At 42.8% G+C, this 21022-nt stretch overlaps 1 protein-coding gene across 3 annotated transcripts in view; it reads right to left on the bottom strand.

Moving 5' to 3' along the window:
- The window catches only part of GDPD4 (glycerophosphodiester phosphodiesterase domain containing 4), a 144294-nt gene that overhangs the window by 58289 nt on the left and 64983 nt on the right, over positions 1-21022 (bottom strand). For all 3 annotated transcript variants that reach the window (XM_073612848.1, XM_073612850.1, XM_073612849.1), the window contains exons 5-8: positions 16140-16199; positions 12351-12449; positions 11663-11756; positions 5731-5876 (exon numbers count right to left, since the gene is read on the bottom strand). In XM_073612848.1, the coding sequence (XP_073468949.1) occupies positions 5731-5876; positions 11663-11756; positions 12351-12449; positions 16140-16199 (399 nt within the window). The remainder of the gene's footprint in view (positions 1-5730; positions 5877-11662; positions 11757-12350; positions 12450-16139; positions 16200-21022) is intronic.

Raw genomic sequence — 21022 nt, 5'->3', positions numbered from 1 at the left:
ATGTAATGAAAGATTACTTTCCCGTTTCATTCTGCAACCACTATAACTTTCGTAAAAAAATAAAAACAAAAAAACAAAAACAGTCTCATTATGCTTGTATAGAACCATGGCAGGCCTGTGTGCAAAACACCCCAGAAATCCTATCCTATGATTTACTCAATGCTTTCCTCAAAGGCCTGCTCAGAGCTTCAAGTACCTTTTACTGAACACTTTATGTGAGTTTATTGTAATGAGTCTGCATCTGCCGTGACATACTTAGAACACAGCGGTTCTGGATAGGGATAAGCAAACAAATTACAACCAGCTTCTCAAAAACATTCTCAAAATTAGAAAAATCAGAACTTTTCCCCAAACCCCATTGAAGTCTACAAGGGGCGAACTTTGATATTCAGTCCATTCCTTTTGTGGGGACTGATAAACAAACTATTGTCAAAACAGTGGCATAGCAAGCCCCACACTGTCATGGGGGCATGTACCAATGGCACAATTAAAAAATAAAATTAGAATAGCCGATAGAGGGCCTATTGCCTTAAAATGGCATAGTAGGGAGAGGGCCTTTTCATGTAGTTTCAGGGGTACAAATACAAGATACACTAATCCTTTGAATTTCAGCAGGGCAGCAATTTGTGTCTTTGTAGCATAGCCCAAACTTAGTAAAGCCCTTAGCAAGACAAAATCAAAAAAGAAATTTCCTGTCCACCCGAAAAATATATACATTAAATGGGAGTTGGCAACCCATCAATCATGATCTGCTTGTCACGGGCATGGAGTAGTTACATAGTAGGTGAGGTTGAAAAAAGACACAAGTCCATCAAGTCCAACCTATGGAGTAGGACCAGGTCAGCTTGGGTTGGTAATATCGTTGGTTCTATAGTGATGGTTGTAAATGTTAAAAATAAAACCTTGGTCCCCTGATTTCCCTGCTTCTCTGTTATTTCCCTCTGTAAAATGAAAGTCCTAAAACAGAATTTGTTTCTTCCATCATTTATTTTAATTATTATCACGTGTACTATGGTTTATTTGCATTAAAATTTTCAGTCTAATTTTAAATATACGGCTGTGCTCTGATTTTCTCTAATTTGCCTATTTCCCATCAACCGCTTATATAAACTTTACCTTTTAGCCCTTTGCTGTTCTTTCTCTTGTTGACCTTCATGAACATTCAGTATAAACAGTATATAATTATTATCCTCACATTTTCTTAATAGAAATGGAATGTCATTTGAAAATGATTGGTTTGGTTGTGAAATGTTTTAGGAGGGTCTAATACTATTTTCACTGAGGTTACATATCTGATACCGCATGTCTACACTTTTACTGCATGAAAATGTCTGGCCACTGTCCTCTCTCTGTATTACATACTATACTTGGCATTACTTACTACTGACACCTGAACTGTGCATTACTTACCACCGACCTCTAAACCCTGTGTTACTTACATATGACCCCTGTACTCTGCATTACTTATTGCTGACCTCTCTGAATGCAGTGTTACATACTACTGACCCCTGTGTGATAGACTCACCCGGGACGGGGCTATTGGAGGGGACTGAATGCTAGCCTCTTGCTTACCGACTATGGGTCCTGGGAGCTACAAGCATTTAGGAAGATGTTCTGTTATGTAATGCAAAAGGACATTATTGAAAAAGGCGACGATGGTCTCTGCCAGTGTGGGACTCATAGCTGATGCTGATGTCATTAGTAGGGATGACCCCCCCCCCCAGTTGGGTTCGCACCAGAACATGCGAACAGGCGAAAAATTTGTTCCAACACGCGAACACCATTAAAGTCTATGGGACATGAATGTGAAAAATCAAAAGTGCTCATTTTAAAGGCTTATATGCAAGTTATTGCCACACTGGATGCAGAGTATATATATATATCTATACAAGACTGTAGGTGTGTGTGTATAATATATATATATATATATATATATATATATATATATATATATATATAATATATATTAATACACCGCCTGAAGTGTTTTAGAAACAGTACACCATAGAATGCACTGTAGATATAGGCTACACTGGATGCAGAGTATATATATATATATACTCACACACTGCCCGAAGTGTATTAGAAACCGTACACCACAGAATGCATGGTAGATATAGGCTACACTGGATGTAGAATGTATGTGTGTGTATATATATATATAATTCTATGCTAAATGCAGTGCATATACAGTATCTCACAAAAGTGAGTACACCCCTCACATTTTTGTAAATATTTTATTATATCTTTTCATGTGACAACACTGAAGAAATGACACTTTGCTACAATGTAAAGTAGTGAGTGTACAGCTTGTATAACAATGTAAATTTGCTGTCCCCTCAAAATAACTCAACACACAGCCATTAATGTCTAAACCGCTGGCAACAAAAGTGAGTACACCCCTAAGTGAAAATGTCCAAATTGGGCCCAGTTAGTCATTTTCCCTCCCCGGTGTCATGTGACTCATTAGTGTTACAAGGTCTCAGGTGTGAATGGGGAGCAGGTGTGTTAAATTTGGTGTTATCGCTTTCACTCTCTCATACTGGTCATTGGAAGTTCAACATGGCACCTAATGGCAAAGAACTCTCTGAGGATCTGAAAAAAAGAATTGTTGCTCTACATAAAGATGGCCTAGGCTATAAGAGGATTGTCAAGACCCTGAAACTGAGCTGCAACACGGTGGCCAAGACCATACAGCGGTTTAACAGGATAGGTTCCACTCAGAACAGGCTTCACCATGATCGACCAAAGAAGTTGAGTGCACGTGTTCAGCGTCATATCCAGAGGTTGTCTTTGGGAAATAGATGTATGCTGCCAGCATTGCTGCAGAGGTTGAAGGGGTGGGGGGGTCAGCCTGTCAGTGCTCAGACTATACGCCGCACACTGCATTAAACTGGTCTGCATGGCTGTCGTCCCAGAAGGAAGCCTCTTCTAAAGATGATGCACAAGAAAGCCAGCAAACAGATTGCTGAAGATAAGCAGACTAAGGACATGGATTACTGGAACCATGTCCTGTGGTCTGATAAGACCAAGATAAACTTATTTTGTTCAGATGGTGTCAAGCGTGTGTGACGGCAACCAGGTGAGGAGTACAAAGACAAGTGCATCTTGCCTACAGTCAAGCATGGTGGTGGGAGTGTCATGGTCTGGGGCTGCATGAGTGCTGCCAGCACAGGGGAGTTATAGTTCATTCGGGAACCATGAATGCCAACATGTACTATGACATACTGAAGCAGAGCATCTGTGGGGCATCCTCAAACGGAAGGTGGAGGAGCGCAAGGTCTCTAACATCCACCAGCTCCGTAATGTTGTCATGGAGGAGTGGAAGAGGACTCCAGTGGCAACCTCTGAAGCTCTGGTGAACTCCATGCCCAAGTGGGTTAAGGCAGTGCTGGAAAATAATGGTGGCCACACAAAGTATTAACACTTTGGGCCCAATTTGGACATTTTCACTTAGGGGTGTACTCACTTTTGTTGCCAGCGGTTTACACATTAATGGCTGTGTGTTGAGTTATTTTGAGGGGACAGCAAATTTACACTGTTATACAAGCTGTACACTCACTACTTTACATTGTAGAAAAGTGTCATTTCTTCAGTGTTGTCACATGAAAAAATATCATTAAAATATTTACAAAAATATGAGGGGTGTATTCGCTTGAGATACTGTGTGTGTATGTATATATATATATATATACTAGACTGACTGTGTGTATATATATATATATATATATATATATATATATATATATATATATATATATATATATATATATATATATCAAATACACTGCCGCTAACTGAATAACCTGCCTGCTTAATCTAACTCAAGCTATGTTTCTGTCCACGCCAACAACACTACACACGGCCACCTTGTAAGCAGCTTTATATAGTGTGGGGCATGAACTTAGTCCCCCTGAGCCATGATTGGCCAAAGCGCGCTGTGATTGCCCAAAGCATGCAGGTCAGGTGCTTTGGCCAATCATCATACAGCAATGCACTGCAATCTCGCAGTGCATTAAGGGGCGTTCCGCGGCGCTCAAATTTTCCGCGAACGCCCCATAATGTTTGCTGTACAACGGCCGAACATCGAGCTCATCCCTAGTCATCAGCAAGCCACCTGTCTGGGACCCCCTGCCATAATGTGTTTATTGTAAGTAGGTTTGCTATTTTGTGAAGGTGTTCTGTGTTTATACCTATGATAATGTGTATTGTGTCTTCTGAGCTAGGAGACCACAAGTCTGACTTGAAAAGTCAAACCTCTGAGTCACCTAGGCTGGTTAAATGACTAGTTAATTAGCTCATGTTATTTTATGTTTCTGGTTACAGTTTGTATTGTTAGGGTAATATGATCAGAAGGGAGGAACCTCCCTCTCAAGTGTATAAAAGCCTGTATTCTTGTTCAAATAAACAATTCCAGCTTTGCAGCCAAACAAGTTCTGCCTAGTTCTTGGTTGTAATGCGGCTATAATATCTAATATCTATATTCAGACTGAAGGAAGTGGTATATGATGGAAGCACTCAAGCTATCACTGCTATCCACAGTATAGTACAGTGTAGCAATGTATAGCACATTACAGCACAGTATACTGTATAACACAGTATAGCAAAGTATCTCTTCCTACGCTCTCCCTGCACAGATTGTCAGCTCTCCCTAACCAGTTTCAATACACACTTGCAATATGGCTGTTGGGAGCCCACCCTTCTATAGTGAGAAGGCGGGCTTGTCCTTCCTTTCAGATTATTATCTGACAAGGGTTATACAACAGATTATGGGTTCAGGGGCATATTTGTTTCATTAAACTATGACACACGCCTTGAACCCAAGCTTGATTAGAACCCAAACCTCATCCCTAGTCCTAGTTTTTCAGTATTTCTCCTATTACAACTCTGAGACTGATCCTGAGACTGATCATGTGACTACAGCAGGCAGATCTTTCCACTTTGCACTTAGTTTGAAGAAGGTAATGTCTTAGTTTGAAGAAGGTAATGTTAGCCTGTCTCGGGATCTACAGAAAAGAAGCAGGTAAGACAATTTGGTAAAAATATATATATATAAAAAAACTTACCAGGATAAGATAAATGTTATTCCTTAACAAAAGTGATTTGTTAGTGGGGGGGGGGGGGGTGGTGTTGTTAAAGCGGGGGTCCACCTATCTATCGTTATTTTTTTTTTTTAGTTCATTCACAAACTTTTCTTCTCAGCATTACATACTCACATATTGTGTGTAATATGTTCACCTGTGTCAGATTTCGTTGGAAAGAATAACTTATATTATTCACTGCAGGCGGTTTCCATCTTCATTGTGGGCATTTGAAGCCCACAAGCATTTATTTCCTGGATGTGGTGAATGCTGTGCTCCCAGCATACACCGCTCGTTCCCGCACATGCTCAGTGGCATCCTGGGAAGCCTGAGACCAGGTCCCAGGAGTCTGGGAGAGGCTAGAAACACGCCTACTCCCACGGGAGGAGAACCAGGAAGTGCAAAGAAGAATAGAAAAATAAAAGGTAATTACGGCAATTTAAATTTTTTTAAACGGCATGTCAGCATCTAGGCAAGGAAGAGAATACATACAGATATTGTTCAAAATTTGGGTGGAACCCCGCTTTAAGTGTGTGTTGGGTACATGTTACAAATAGATTGTACTGTGATAATGGAAGACGGATATGGAAGTTACACAGATATCATGCTGAGTTAACAATATTGAAATTTGAATTTTTTGAAAACTTACTATTGGTGACCCCCTGTGCCCATTTAGCAGAGGTTTGGCTCCCAGTGTCCCCTCCTCTCTGATGCAGGGTGAGTACATTCCAAGAGGGATAAAATACAGAAACAGTAACACAGCGAGATACGGACCCGCTATAATCAGCTGGGAGCCTGAAAACAAACACATGATTTACTAAAGAAGAAAGGACGAGTGCAAGGATAAAGTCACTGTTGAATAATATTGTGACAACCATTAATTTGCAATCAATAAACATCAATTTACTCCTGACCACTGCGTTACTTACCACTGACCCCTGAACTCTGCGCTTATATACTACTGACCCCTGAGCTCTGCATTATTCACTCCTGACCTCTGTGTTACTAACTACTGACTGCTGAACTCTGCTTTACTTACCACTGACCTCTGAAATCTGTGCTACATACACCTACTGCTGAACTCTCCGTTATATACTACTGACCCCCTGAACACTGCATTATTTACTCCTGACCTCTGAACTCTGCTTTACTTATTAATGACCCCTGAACTCTTTGTTACTCCTGATTGCAGTAACAAGGTGTATTGTTTTGATAATTTTTTATTGTTGTTGGAAAATGTGGCAGTTATAACATAAACAGTTCTATATATTGTCATTAACTCTACTTAAGGCTCCACTCCAAACCTAAGAATTTCAGCATGTCATCAAGTCATGCATCGACTATCAACATTAAATTATACAATTATAATGTGGTGCAATATTTGCTATCAAAGCCATCTTCTCCAACAAATTCCGATCGGCGGGAATCTAAATTATCGGGAAAAAAATAAAAAGAAGGGCTATGAGGCGTCCAATAAGGGGGAATGGCCTGGTCATGCTTCCAAGTTTGTTAAATAAGAAAGGGACCTATATATATATGAATATATACACATATATACAGTAAATGTCTGTAAGTATGTATTTGTCTAATGTTTCAAAGTATCTGACCCAAAAGGTCAAACAGATATACCTATTCAAAAAAGGGGTGCCATTGTCAATTAACTCATAAAAGGCAAAAATATAGGGGATTCAAGAGACTGCACCCATGGGGTCCAGACCTCCCTAAACTGAGAATCATTTTCGTTGACTGAAGCTACAAGCTCTTCCATCCGCATGATATAGTTCACTTCTGCAACCCATTCCTTTATTTTTGGAATTACTGCTGATTTCCAATATCCGGGTATCAAAGCTCTACCTGCCATCAATAAAAATCTAAATATTTCCTTTTTAATGGATGTGATTGAATGCGGGATCAGAGATAAAAAGGCAACTTCTTCGGTCTCTGGCCAGATCTTGTCCGTGATCAACTGGCTTAGGCAGAATATGGCAGACCAGTATGTTTTTTTTGCCGGGCAAGACCACCACATGTGTAGATGTGTACCACTAGGCCCACCACATTTCCAGCATTGGTCTGATAAGGCCGGATTGATATTATTTAATAGGGCTTGACAGCGATACCATCTAGATATGATTTTATAGTTTCTCTCTTGTGAATTGGAAGCTAAGGTTAATTTAAACGTAAGAAAGAAGGCTTTATCCCATTCCTCAGGCGCTAATTCATGGCCTAGTTCTCGCTCCCAGTCTCGGATACAGAAAGGGCGATGGGGGAATGTATGAAATAAAAGAATTCCATACATTTTAGAGAGGGGCATGTGTACATTTTTGATCAGAAAGAAACAGCTCCTCCATCTTAGTCAGATCCCTACAAAGCCGCTCCTTGTCCAATCCATCATAAAGATAACGAAATTGGAAATATTGAAGCCAATCTCCACGTCTAACGAAAGGAATGGAGCTAAGCTCACTCAGGGGTTTCAGACCCTTCGGGGTGAGTGCATGTTGAATAGGAGATGGGTGTTGTGGTTGCCACTAAAGAAAGCCCTTATCTAATCTTCCGGGTAACCCAGGATTACCCAGAATCGGGGTAAGAGACCCCGGGCATGAAGATATATTATATCCCAGGCATGAAGATATATTATAAGTAGTAATAGCCTTGTCCCAGATGTATAAAAATGAAGAGAGCGGGAGTGTTAGCTGTGAAAGAGGAGGACGGTCCGTTGAGAGCAGCCATGGAAGAGAAGTCAGTGATACTGGTGATAAGTCTGACTCCAGAGTAACCCACTGCTTAAAAGGACCATGGTGGAACCAGTCTAATATTCTCCTTAGTAGTGCTGCAGTGTAAAATAATGCTAAATGTGGCAGACTAGCTCCACCAGCGTCTCTTTTCCTCACCAGGAAATCATACCTAAGTCTAGCCGACGATCTAGCCCAAATAAACGTAAGTAATATAGAGCGTATATGATATAGTATAAATCAATAAATAACAAGGTGTACGAGTGAAGATTACCTGGTACATTTTGGATGGCACCAACCAACTTTTCACTCCAGCACCCCATATGACTGATATACAGTATGAATGTTATACAATTATTGAAATTCTCTTTAACTGAGGCATGGGCAGGCAGTAAAGGAAAATCTCTCTAATGGGATAATAGATATAGCTAAAACCCCAAAAGTAACGTTAACTCTTCTCCACTCTATCCAACAAAAATATAAATTTGGCTGGATTAAGGCTTACCATTAGCATCCATAATGGTATAGTAGTAGATGGCCACTGACTATATGGGGAAGATTTACTAAAACTGGAGCACTTAGAATCTGGTGTAGCCGTGCATGGTAGACAATCAGCTTCTAACTTCAGCTTGTTCAATCAAACTTTGACAATAAAACCTGGAAGCTGTTTGGTTTCTTTGCAGAGCCGCAGCAGATGTTGCATCTCCAGTTTTAGTAAATCACCCCCATATGTGTGGAATTGTTCTTTAAAATAAATCTTGAACATCATGATAAAAAAAGCAATATTAATCAAGGACTTATTTAAAGCCTGGGGCTGAGCACCCTTGTTTTTTTCTGGAGTTTTTCCCTGCAAAAGCTCTTATTTGCCGCAAGATGTCCTCAGTGTTCCCGAAAGAGTAAAGAATGTGAGTACCGGGTGTCATGGCCCCACCCCCGAAGATAATGCCCAAAGCTCATAATGTATCAAGGGAAAAGTAGGGGCCAATGGAGTGGGGGAGCACAGAACTGGGCTTTGATAAGGCCCCTCTCAGTCAAGGATAATGCAGGCAGAGTGCAGAAACCCAGAGCAACTAATCAGCTATCATCGTGCTAAAAACAATTAATTGAAAGACGGATGCTGGTTCATTACTTGCACATCACCCGTAAAAAATCCATGAATCAGTTCTGATGTAAACAACATTAAAAAAAAATGTGTGTACATTATCCGCATATGATCTATGAGGACAAGTGCCTTTTATAAGATTGCTTCAAGGCTTCACATACGTACAGTATTTGCCTAAGATCAACAAATGTATTTTTAGAAGTAACACAAAGACGGCATTTTTCACACTAAATGTCACTGGTTGTGAGCCTCGAGCAAGAGACAACTGCTGAATATTTGAATATTGTTACCATTCCACAAAGAGAATATCAAAATACTGAACCAGCCTGAAGGTTTCAGGACAGTCTTGTATTGTATCTCTCATGATATAGATGCTACTTAGCCATGCTCCACCCAAAGATGAATATTTTGTATTTAAAGGGGATCTCTGGGCTCAATGAAAGGGTAATGGGTCAACACTTGTGGAACCTTTTGTGTTCTATGAGTGATAACCAATGAACGGACAATGTGATACCTTTTTAGCATCTAAGGGCCTGTTTTCCCCAAAGTGCTCCATCGGGGTGACTGCTCTCTGCAGCACTGTTGCTTAAACTCTGGATTGGGTGACAAACTGGGTCTCAGACATGTTTGTGATAGGTCACAACAAAACTGTGTAGTAAATGTTGCCTAATTAGTGCAAAACCAGTGGAAAGTAATACAGCGCAGTCTATGATAAAGTCTTTGTTAAGAAATCTGAATCAGCCTTTCTCAACCTTTTTACCCCCGAGGAACCTTTAAAGTAATTTTCAGGTTCTTGGGGAACCCCAACTAAAAAAAAAAAAAAATACATCTACAGCTTAGGGTACATTAACCTGGCCAATATTATGAAGAATATTTTGAATAAAAAGTATGTGGTATCCCTAGCATATGTGACACTCAGGGCAGACAATTTTGTTACCAACCTTCCACAAAATTATTTTTAATAATATATTTGAAATGAATAATAACCTCAGAAAAGAAAGGCAGATAATAAAAATTGTGGTACACTCTAGCATTAGCATTGTAGAAATGATAAAGAAATACTAAAGCGCTGCTATGTGTATAAAACAAAGAGGATTGTGATCAAACAGAACAGCTGCACCATTCAAACAATGGTCTCTAACACTATATACCGTAGCTAATTGATTAGATAATAGTGCGCTTGTTCAAACAAAAACTCAAACAACACATGAAACATAAGTACGTGAAAATTCCACAACCACAATGTATTCAAAATTGTATATGCACAGAGTCCCATCAGTGAAAAATATAAATACTGAATAAATATATAAATAAATACATTCTTCATAAATTGAAATAAGTGACTTGTTGAAGTGTTGATAAAAGCGCTCATCCAAAATAACAATTTTCAGTGACACAGTGACACCACCTCCATCACCGGGTGCAATGCCCGCTCACCTTAGGAAGCAACCCCACTGGGTCTAATCATGCTTTAGAGATATCCCAATCTCAGAAGGTTCCGACCGGACTATCTTGCTGAATCAGATCTTTTCAAAAAAATCCTGTGCTATGGAGGTAACAGCTGCTCTCTGGGGTAGCTCAAAGTGAAAGAAAGGAAAATTTTATCGTGCAAAAATGTATGAAAAAATATGGATTTATTATAAAACAATGGTCCCTTGAAGAAGTCACGTGATCTGTGACGCAACGCGTTGGGGGAGTTGGCGACCTCATTTCTGGTGTCTCTGTACCGACAATAGGTGAGGAGAGCCTCTTGTTCCTCTTGGATTTGGTTTCATATTCTGTCTGTCACAAGATGACGCTTTTGTGAGTAGGACCATTGTTTTATAAATTTTTGTTTCTTTTTTGCTTTGAGCTACCCCAGAGAGCAGCTGCTACTTTCACAGTCCAGGATTTTTTTTAAAAGATCTGATACAACAACATAGTCCACTCGGGACCTTCTGAGATTGGGATATCTCTAAAGCACAATTAGACCCAGTGGGGTCGCTTCCTAAGGTGAGCGGGCATTGCATCCGATGATGGAGGTGGTGTCACTGTCACTGAAAATTCTTATATTGGATGAGCACTTTTATCAACACTTCAACAAGTCACTTATATCAATTTATGTAGAAGACTTCATTTTTTTATTTATTTATTTATTCAGTATTTATAACTTTCACTGTGCAATATAGAATTTTGAATACATTGTAGGTGTGGAATTTTCAAGTACTTATGTTTTATATGTTGTTTGAATTTTTGTTTGAACCACCACACTATTACCCAATCAATTAGCATTGTAGAAGTGACGCCTCACTCTCTGGAGCAACTGCACTCGCAAAGTGCACAGTCTATTTTTCTAAGTGGAAAAGTGCCCATTGCATTGGTGTTCAGTGTACTTGGGAGATCAATTCACCATTGCTTACTCCTCAAGGAACCCCTAGCAATCTCAGCAAGTTCATCAAGTGAATCATCTAGTTCCAATGAACTCTGGTTAAGAAACACTGTGCAGGATGCTGTGAGCATGCTTCCTCAGGGGCGGGTCCATGAAGCCCTGCCCTGCACTCATAGGATGCCCTCAGTCTTCAGGGTTGAATGACACTGGTGTCATTTAACCAGAGGGACTAAGGACACCTAGTGACAGAAAGAAATTACTGCAGGATTGTGCTGGAGATGAGGTGACATTTATTTTATTGCAAACACTGGCTGGGGCTCATTTAAAAAAAAAACCCTGGATTTGGACTTAAAATATATATTCATAATAATGACAGTCTTACTTCTTTTATTCATCCGGACAAAATAAAGGGCCACTGGCCAGGACAGTAGGGTCATGCATGCCAGGGAACCAATGTGCAGGTACGGGGCCGTCACCTACAAATAAGGAAACACAGGGGTAATACAAAATATAAGAGCATACAAAAGAAATTATATGCATTAGAAGCCAACTGGACTTCAGTTTTCAGTTCTTAGAGGGGCAAAAGAGGATTTCTGACTAGCTGCTATGGGGAAATGTCAGTTGGGGAGGGATTGGGCCTCTAAATAGTTAGTTCACCCAAAACTGAAATTTTAATGAGGGGTGGAATTTGGTGGGGTGAGTCAGTACCTGGGCTTTCTATAAGTCTTAGATACTCCAACAACAAGATCTTTCTGCCTTTGCGGCCATGGCATTTTAAACCTGAAGCACAGAGTTTGATAGGCAGCACCACCTGTCAGACACCCGTTGAGTTCAACGGGCCAAACTGCAACCATGGGCCACACGCTTGGCTCGCAGTTGCGGCGCGGTCCAGCAATGTAAAACTGCCATTTGGCAATTAAAACAGTAAAGTTAAAAACATGCCTGTCAGCTGCTGCTACACTGTCCTATGAAAAGTAATTTACTGCAGATAGCTTTTTAGAGGGCGGTAAGCAGTACCGCTAATGTGAAAGAAGTCTTAGTGAAATACAGTTGAATGCCATTGTTTGTACCTGGAAGGAAAGGAGAACAGTGGACCATTCTTCACCCCATAAATTGGAAAGGGCAGCAAGAGCAGCAATAAAAAACACAAGAATGACCAGCGTCCCAGCCTGTCAGAAATAAGAGCGGTCAGTAGGATAACAATGCAATGAAATGACATGAAGACAAACTAAGAAATACAAGATGAGCTATACAGTGGCAACAGTTATACAATACCTGATTTATAGCTTACATGGCACAGCATCTAAAACATGACATTTGAGTATAATAGTTGATGTAAGGGGCACTCTGATGGGGACATTTGATGAAAGGGGACACTCAAATTGGGACACCTGATGTAAGAGTGGAACTCTGATTTATAAAGTTGATGTAAGGGGACACTTTGGTCAGGACAATTGACACGAGGGGACACTCTGATGAGGACAATGGACATGAGGGGACACTCTGATGGGGACAATGGACATGAGGGGACACTCTGATGGGGACACCTGATATAGGGGGGCACTCTGTTGGGGACAACTGATGTAAGGGGGCACTCTGTTGGGGACACCTGACATAAGGGGGCACTCTGACAGGGACACCCAATATAAGGGGGCACCTCGAAGGGAAAGTTGATGTAAGGGGACGCTCGACTTGGTACGCCTGATGTAAAAGTAGAACTCTGATGGGGACACTTGATGTAAGGGGACACTCTGATGAGGACAACTGACGTGAGGGGACACTCTGATGGGGACACCTGATGTAAGGGGGCACTCTGACAGGGACACTCAAGATGAGGGGGCACCTCAAGGGAAAAGTTGATGTAAGGGGACAATCCGATTGGGACACCTGATTTAAGAGTGGAACTCTGATGGGTACATTTGTTTTACGGAGATACTCTGATGAGGACAACTGATGTGAGGGGACACCTGATGTAAGAAGGAACTCTGATGGGGACACCTGATGGTAGGGGCACTCTGACAGGGACCCCCAATGTAAGGGGTCACCTCAAGGGGAAAAGTGTAATAAAAGGGGACAGTCTGATGAAGACAATTGACCTGAGGGGACAGTGATGGGGATACCTGATGTAAGGGGACACTTGGATTGGGACACCTGATGTAAGTGGAACTCAGATGGGGACAGTTTGTGACGGACTCGTCCCGCACTCTGCTTGAGTGCTTCCGTCAGTACACCACTTCTTCCAGTCTGAACATAGATATCAGATATTATAGCCGCCTATTGCAACCAAGAACTAGGCAGCACCATGTGCCCCCCCCCCCCCCCCCCCCAATTAAAAAAAAAAAAATTTTTTTTTTTTTTTTTTTTTTTTTTTACAAAAAATCAATGTCTAAGAGGGAGAGAGTCCCCAGTCAGCTCCTGCGGGTGATTCCTCCCCCCTCCCTCTGCTTGCTGACAATGCATAATGCGAGCGCTCACACAACCACGGCCGCCCAATCTGCTCCATCCTCATTGGCAGGGAAAAGAGCGAGTTGCAGGAAGGATTCCACCAGGACTCTCAGTTACTGAAAAAACAGACTGATTTCTCCCATCCTTAGGACAGGAGAACCAGCCTGTAAATTCCAAGAGATGCCAGACCAGAGCAGTCAATAGCAGGTGCAGGACAGCAAGAGGAGGCTGGGGAACCCCGCAGTGGCAGAACACCAGGGCCCGGAGGCAAGACAACCTTTGCAACCCTGATAGTTCTCCCACTGCTTTGGATCCTTATATTTTCTTGGTATGCTGGTGACATATATATCTTGTTTTCTGCCACCCTGGGGGACCCCAATACAGTAGGAAGGGAGCTCACTGCAGAACATGTGAAAGAGCCGTTGTGGGGTCGTAGTAAAGGGCCCCAGCATATATTTATATATCTATATATATCTATATATAAATATATATATCTTTATATCTATATATATCTCTATCTATCTATCTATCTATCTATCTATCTATCTATCTATCTATCTATCTATCTATCTATCTATCTATATGCATTTTATAGTTGCCCCCCTACTTTTGTCCCTGTCCCCCCATGTGCCCCCCTAAATATGAAAGCTGGAGACGCCACTGGACAGACAATAGGTGAGTTAATTACCAAATTGAACAATCGGTGAAAGACCCTTAGGAGGCACACTAGGCCTACTTGCAATAAACATGTTATAGCAGGCATTCCCAGACAGGTGGCTTGCTGATGACATCAACATCTGCTATGAATCCCACAGTAACATTGCATTCCAAAGTAACATTACTCCAAGGGTCCCCCAGGCATACACCTCACAAAGAGTAGTGTTCCCTTAAAAGTAAGGGCCCATAGTCAGTAGGCAAGAGGCTAGCCTGCAGTTCCCTCCAAAAGCCTCTGTCTCGGGTGAGTCTGTCACACAGTTAATATAAGGGCACACTTGATGTGAGGGGACACTCTGATGAGGACAATTGACGTGAGGGGTCACTCTGATGGACACACCTGATGTAAAGGGGCCCTCTGATGGGGACACCTGATCTAAGGGGGCCCTCTGATGGGGACACCTGATCTAGGGGGGCACACTGATGGGGACACCTGATGTAAGGGGGCACTCTGATGGGGACACCTGATGTAAGAGGGCACTCTGACAGGGACATCCAATATAATGGGGGGACCTCGAGGGGAAATTTGATGTAAGGGGACACTCGGATTGGGACACCTGATGTAACAGTGGAACTCTGATGGGAACAGTTAATATAAGGGGACACTCTGATGAGGACAACTGATGTGAGGGGACACTCTGATGAGGACAACTGATGTGAGGGGACACTCTGATGAGGACAACTGATGTGAGGGGACACTCTGATGAGGACAACTGATGTGAGGGGACACTCTGATGAGGACAACTGATGTGAGGGGACACTCTGATGAGGACAACTGATGTGAGGGGACACTCTGATGAGGACAACTGATGTGAGGGGGCACTCTAATAGGGAAACCTGATGTAAAGGGCGCTCTGACAGGGACACCCAATATGAGGGGGCACCTCAAGGGGAGTTGATGTAAAGGGACACTCGGATGGGAACACCTGATGTAAGGGTGGAACTCTGCTTGGGACAGTTGATGTAAGGGGACACTCTGATGAGTACAGTTGATGTGAGGGGACATTCTGATGAGGATAATTGATGTGAGTGGACACTCTGATGGGGACACCTGATGTACAGGGCACTCTGATGGGGACACCCTATATAAGGGGTCACCTCAAGGGGAAAGTTGATGTAAGGGGACAGCCTGATGAGGACAATTGACGTGAGGGGACAGACTGATGAGGACAATTGACCTGAGGGGACACTGATGGGGACACCTGATGTAAGGGGGCACCTTTGAGGGGAAAGTGGATGTAAGGGGATACTTGGATTGGGACACCTGATGTAAGAGTTGGTGTCTGGCGGGGATAGCTGATGTAAGGAGACAGTCTGATGAAGACAATTGATGTGAGGGGACACTCTGATGGGGACATCCCATATAAGGGGGCCCCTCGAGGGAAAAGTTGATGTAAGGGGAAACTAGAATTGGAACACCTGATGTAAAAATGGAACTCCGATGGGGACAGTTGATTTAGGGGACACTCTGATGAGGATAAGTGACATGGGGGGACACTCTGATGATGGCAATTGATGTGAGGTCACTTTCATGGGGACACCCGTTGTAAGGGGGCATAATAATAAAGTAATAAAGACTCCCCTGTAATACATTTTTAAAGGTATAAACATCCAAAATGGAGATTCAACATGGTTGGTATTTTTTTAACACAATTATAATTTACATATGTAACTGACATAACTTATTAACTGAGTCTTACCTTGTGACACCAGTGTAGATAGAGCTGCTGACCTTCTGACAACAAACATACTGCTAAAACCTAAAACGAAAAAATATATGCTGTACAAAAGTAATTTTAAAAACCAAAGTCAGTATCTTTGTCTATTCATTTACACTCCAATTATTACACTGGCCAGTGAAAAGTAGAAAAGTAATATCACTGTATGAGTCATGTATATGCTAACTCAGCCCTCAAATTTTCCACTTGCCTACTCGCAAAATGATTTCTGGCAACCGTGGGCTGCCTCAGAGCGGGGGGGGGGGGGGGGGGGTGCAGCACCGCCAGCAGGCAAGATTGAATGGGAGCCATTCTCCCAGCAATCGCCCAGGTGAAGAGAGAGGGGAGGAAGAGGCGAGTTGGCCGGATCATCACAGAGCGGGGATTGCCCGCTGTAACAGCTTTCATTTGGATTGCCGTCCGCTTGCAGTCACATACAGTCCCGCCTCCTGGCCCGACGCCTGTGACAGACAGAACACGTCCCGGCATTGGACCAGCGTTCTTTCTGTCACAGGCATCGGGTCATGAGGCGGGACTGTGTGTGACCAAGAGCGGACGACAATCCAAAGGTCAGGCTGCATTGGTGGGCACTGGTCACGCTACAATGATGGGCACAGGTGAAGCTGAATTGATGGGCACAGGTGAGTCTGCAATGATGGGCACAGGTGAGGCTTCATTGGTGTGCACTGGTCACGCTGCATTGATGGGCACAGGTGAGGCTGCATAGATGGGCACAGGTGAGGCTGCATATATGGGCACAGGTGAAGCTGCATATATGGGCACAGGTGAGGCTGCATAGATGGGCACAGGTGAGGCTGCATATATGGGCACAGGTGAGGCTGCATTGATGGGCACAGGTCAGGCTGCATTGATTGGCACATGTGAGGCTGCATTGATGTGCACAGGTGAAGCTGCATTGATGGGCACACGTAAAGCTGCACTGATGAGCACAGATGAGACTGCATTGATGGGCACTGATAAAGTTGTTGTTTATATTTATTTTGGTAACTTAATTCTGCATAAAACATTTAGATGTAATTTCATGAGATCATTTATGAGGGAGTGTTTAGGGGCAGAATTAGGGGCGGGGCAGGGTATGGGTTGGGTGGGGCAACGTGTGGTGAGTAACCCGGCCTGGCTAGTAGCTCATGACTTGAAATCTGCTAGTAGCTCATGACCTGAGCTAACACACTTGTAAGAGCTTAAAGCAGAGTTCCACACAATTTTGAGAGGTGGTCTTAAACGAAAGGCCACCTCTCCACCCCTCATTTTTGGATATTTAAAAAAAAAATTTTACTTTCTAACTTACCTTTTTTGGAAGTCACAAAGCGCTGCACGACTTGTGCATGCGCAGTCGGAAACCGACAGTGAAGCTGCAAGGCTCCACTGCCGGTTTCCCTTAGTTGGAATGGCAGTGCCTGAACCCGATCCGATGGATGCTACAGTGTTTGCAGCTGCCGACTTTTAAAAAAAAAATTTTGGCTGGAATACGGCTAATTATAAAAAACTAGGTAGGTACTCACATATGTTTATACGTGTTAGGCAAGATAGGTAGGAGAAAGGGGGAAGGAATATTTTTTTAGCAACAGTTATAGTTAGGTTTTTCTTTCATTTTAAAGAAAGCATTAATCACTCACATTAGTCTCCGCCCCTGAGGATCTCACAATGACCTCTTGTAGTTTCCTGCAGGTACTTTGTAGTGGGTGGGGCCTTCCACTGCTCTCTGTACAGGCTATGTACAGCACTGTGATGATGCCACTGCTACTTTTACAAGTCAATAACTAGGCTTGCAAATGCATTTGGTGCACACAAAGTAGATTTATTTATTTTGTGTCTATTGAGGAATATATTTAAATCAAAGTTTTTGTGCTTAGCGTTTGGCTTTAATAGACAGAAAAAACAAATGATTTGGTAGGAAAATAGCTGCTGTGTATACTGCTCTTGCCTGGAGTCCAGCTTTAACCCTTTTTTCTTATTCATGTACAGTGCCTTGAAAAATGTATTCATACCCCCTGAAATTTTCCACATTTTGTCATGTTACAACCAAAAATGTAAATGTGTTTTATTGGAATTTTATGTGATAGACCAACACAAAGTGGCACATAATTGTGAAGTGGAAGGAAAATGATAAATGGTTTTCAAAATTTTTTACAAATAAATACCGTATTTATCGGCGTATAACACGCACTTTTTTCCCCTTAAAATCAGGGGAAAGTCGCAGGTGCGTGTTATACGCCGATACCCTGCGATCCCGAGCTGTCAAAATTTCAAAATCGCCGACCGCGATTTGAAAATGGCGCCGCCGGCGCCGAAATACACAGAGCCGTACTCGGATAGCTCCGCTCGGGACTACGAGTGGAGCCGAAAGTAAACGAGAGCCGCTGGAAAGAGCCGAGGACCGGCTCTGTGTATTTCGGCGCCGGCGGCGCCATTTTCAAATCGCGGTCGGCGATTTTGAAGCCCAGGAAGCAGGGACCGTTGATCGATGGCTGCACTGGGGCAAGGCTGCACTGGGGAGGGCTGCACTGGGGAAGGCTGCACTGGGGAAGGCTGCACTGACAAGGCTGCACTGGGGCAAGGCTGCACTGGGGAAGGCTGCACTGACAAGGCTGCACTGGGGAAGGCTGCACTGACAAGGCTGCACTGACATGGCTGCACTGGGGCAAGGCTGCACTGAGAAGGCTGCAATGATGGGCATTTAAATGTAAGTTTTTTTCCCTTCAACTTCCCTCCTAAAAGTTTTTTTTTCCTTAAAATTCTCTCCTAAATTGGGGTGCGTGTTATACGCCGGTGCGTGTTATACGCCGATAAATACGGTAAGTGTGGGGTACATTTGTATTCAGCCCCCCTGAGTCAATACTTTGTAGAACCACCTTTCACTGCAATTACAGCTGCAAGTCTTTTTGGGGATGTCTCTACCAGCTTTGCACATCTAGAGAGGGACATTTTTGCCCATTCTTCTTTGCAAAAAAACTCAAGTTCTGTCAGATTAGATGGAGAGCGTCTGAACAGCAATTTTCATGTCTTGCCACAGATTCTCAATTGGATTTAGGTCTGGACTTTGGGCCATTCTAACACATGAATATGCTTTGATCTAAACCATTTCATTGTAGCTCTGGCTGTATGTTTAGGGTCGTTGTCCTGCTGGAAGGTGAACCTCCGCCCCAGTCTCAAGTCTTTTGAAGACCCTACCAGCTTCCCTGTCCCTGCTGAAGAAAAGCATCCCCACAACATGATGCTGCCACCACCATGTTTCACGGTGGGGATGGTGTGTTCAGGGTGATGTGCAGTGTTAGTTTTCCACCACACATAGCGTTTTGCTTTTAGGCTGAAAAGTTCAATTTTGGCCTCATCTGACCAGAGCACCTTCTTCCACGTTTGCTGTGTCCCCCACATGGCTTCTCACAAACTGCAAACAGGACTTCCTGTGGATTTCTTTCAACAATGGCTTTCTTCTTGTCACTCTTCCATAAAGGTCAGATTTGTGGAGAGCACGACTAATAGTTGTCCTGTGGACAGATTCTCCCACTAATTAGGTGACTTATGAAGGCAATTGGTTCCACTAGATCTTAGTTAGGGCTATCAGAGTAAAGGGGGGCTGAATACAAATGCACGCCACACTTTTCAGATATTTATTTGTAAAAAATGTTTAAAACCATTTATCATTTTCCCTACACTTCCCAATTATGTGCCACTTTCTATCACATAAAATCCCAATAAAATACATTTACGTTTTTGGTTGTAACATGACAAAATGTTGAAAATTTCAAAGGACATGAATACTTTTTCAAGGCTTTTTCAACTGCCTTTAAAGGGCTTTTTCACAGGGGTGGCTGCCAGGGTTTTACTGCCCCCTGGCTGCACACCTGAACTGTATTAATACTTCCCGCCAAGGTCGAACACATGCTGCGGCAGCGATGGTCTTGGCATTTTTAACGTGGGTTGCACTGTGCCACCTGTCAAACTCACCCACTAAGTTCAATGAGACCACACTGCAACCACAAGCTGAGCATTTTGCTGTTGCGTTGCAGTCCTGTAAAGTAAAACTGCTGTTTGGTAATTAAAAAAGTAAAAAAAACAAAAAAAAAAAACAGGCATCCAGGAGGCTGCAGTAGCACCTGCTGATTGCCTGCTATACTGCCCTCTGAAGAGTGATCCAAGGCAGATCGCTTTTCAGAGGGTGGTATACTTATCAAATGTGAAAGAACCCTAATGCTCCTTAAGATAGTTTCAATCATTTTAATTTTTTGAGTTTGTACAGAAAAATTCTAACCTTCGCTGAGACACATCTGGTTCTATTATTGTAAGTCAGGACTGAGTGTGCTGATTTTGCATCTGACATTTCCGCAGCACTAAGTATGCAAATTGTAAGCACATTGAAAGTGCCTGAAAAGCATGTGTAACTGCACTTGGAAGAGGCATTATGGGAAATGAAACAACATGCTCTGAGCCAAGCTATAATTTCCAACACATGTGAGTTAACTTCAAAGGGAAAGCATTAAAGTACCTGCCAACATGCTGGCGAAAAGAGTTCTTCCTTAAAGGAAACCCGCACTGAGAACAATTGCTGACCTCCGCTTCAGAAAAAAAATCAGTTGCCTGGCTGCCTTGCTGAGCCGATAGCTTCACTATTTTGTGAACCACCACCCCGGAACAGTGCAGATCAGGTGACATCTCTGGGTGACTGCTTGTCTGAAAGTCAGAGACAGCCAGGCAACAAGCATTTTCACAAGGAGGTCAGCAATGGCAGCCTACATATTTGGAGCTGAAGTTGTAGCTTGCACAAGGCTATGGACACTCTGCATGGCAGCATTGATTGGCCAGGTGCTGGAGCAAGTCACATGCTTCTCCATACCTGCACCAGG

Source organism: Aquarana catesbeiana, linkage group LG02, assembly GCF_042186555.1.
Source record: "Aquarana catesbeiana isolate 2022-GZ linkage group LG02, ASM4218655v1, whole genome shotgun sequence".
Lineage (NCBI taxonomy): Eukaryota > Metazoa > Chordata > Amphibia > Anura > Ranidae > Aquarana > Aquarana catesbeiana.
The sequence above is the reverse complement of the archived record's forward strand: the minus strand, read 5'-3'. Positions and strand labels throughout refer to the sequence as shown.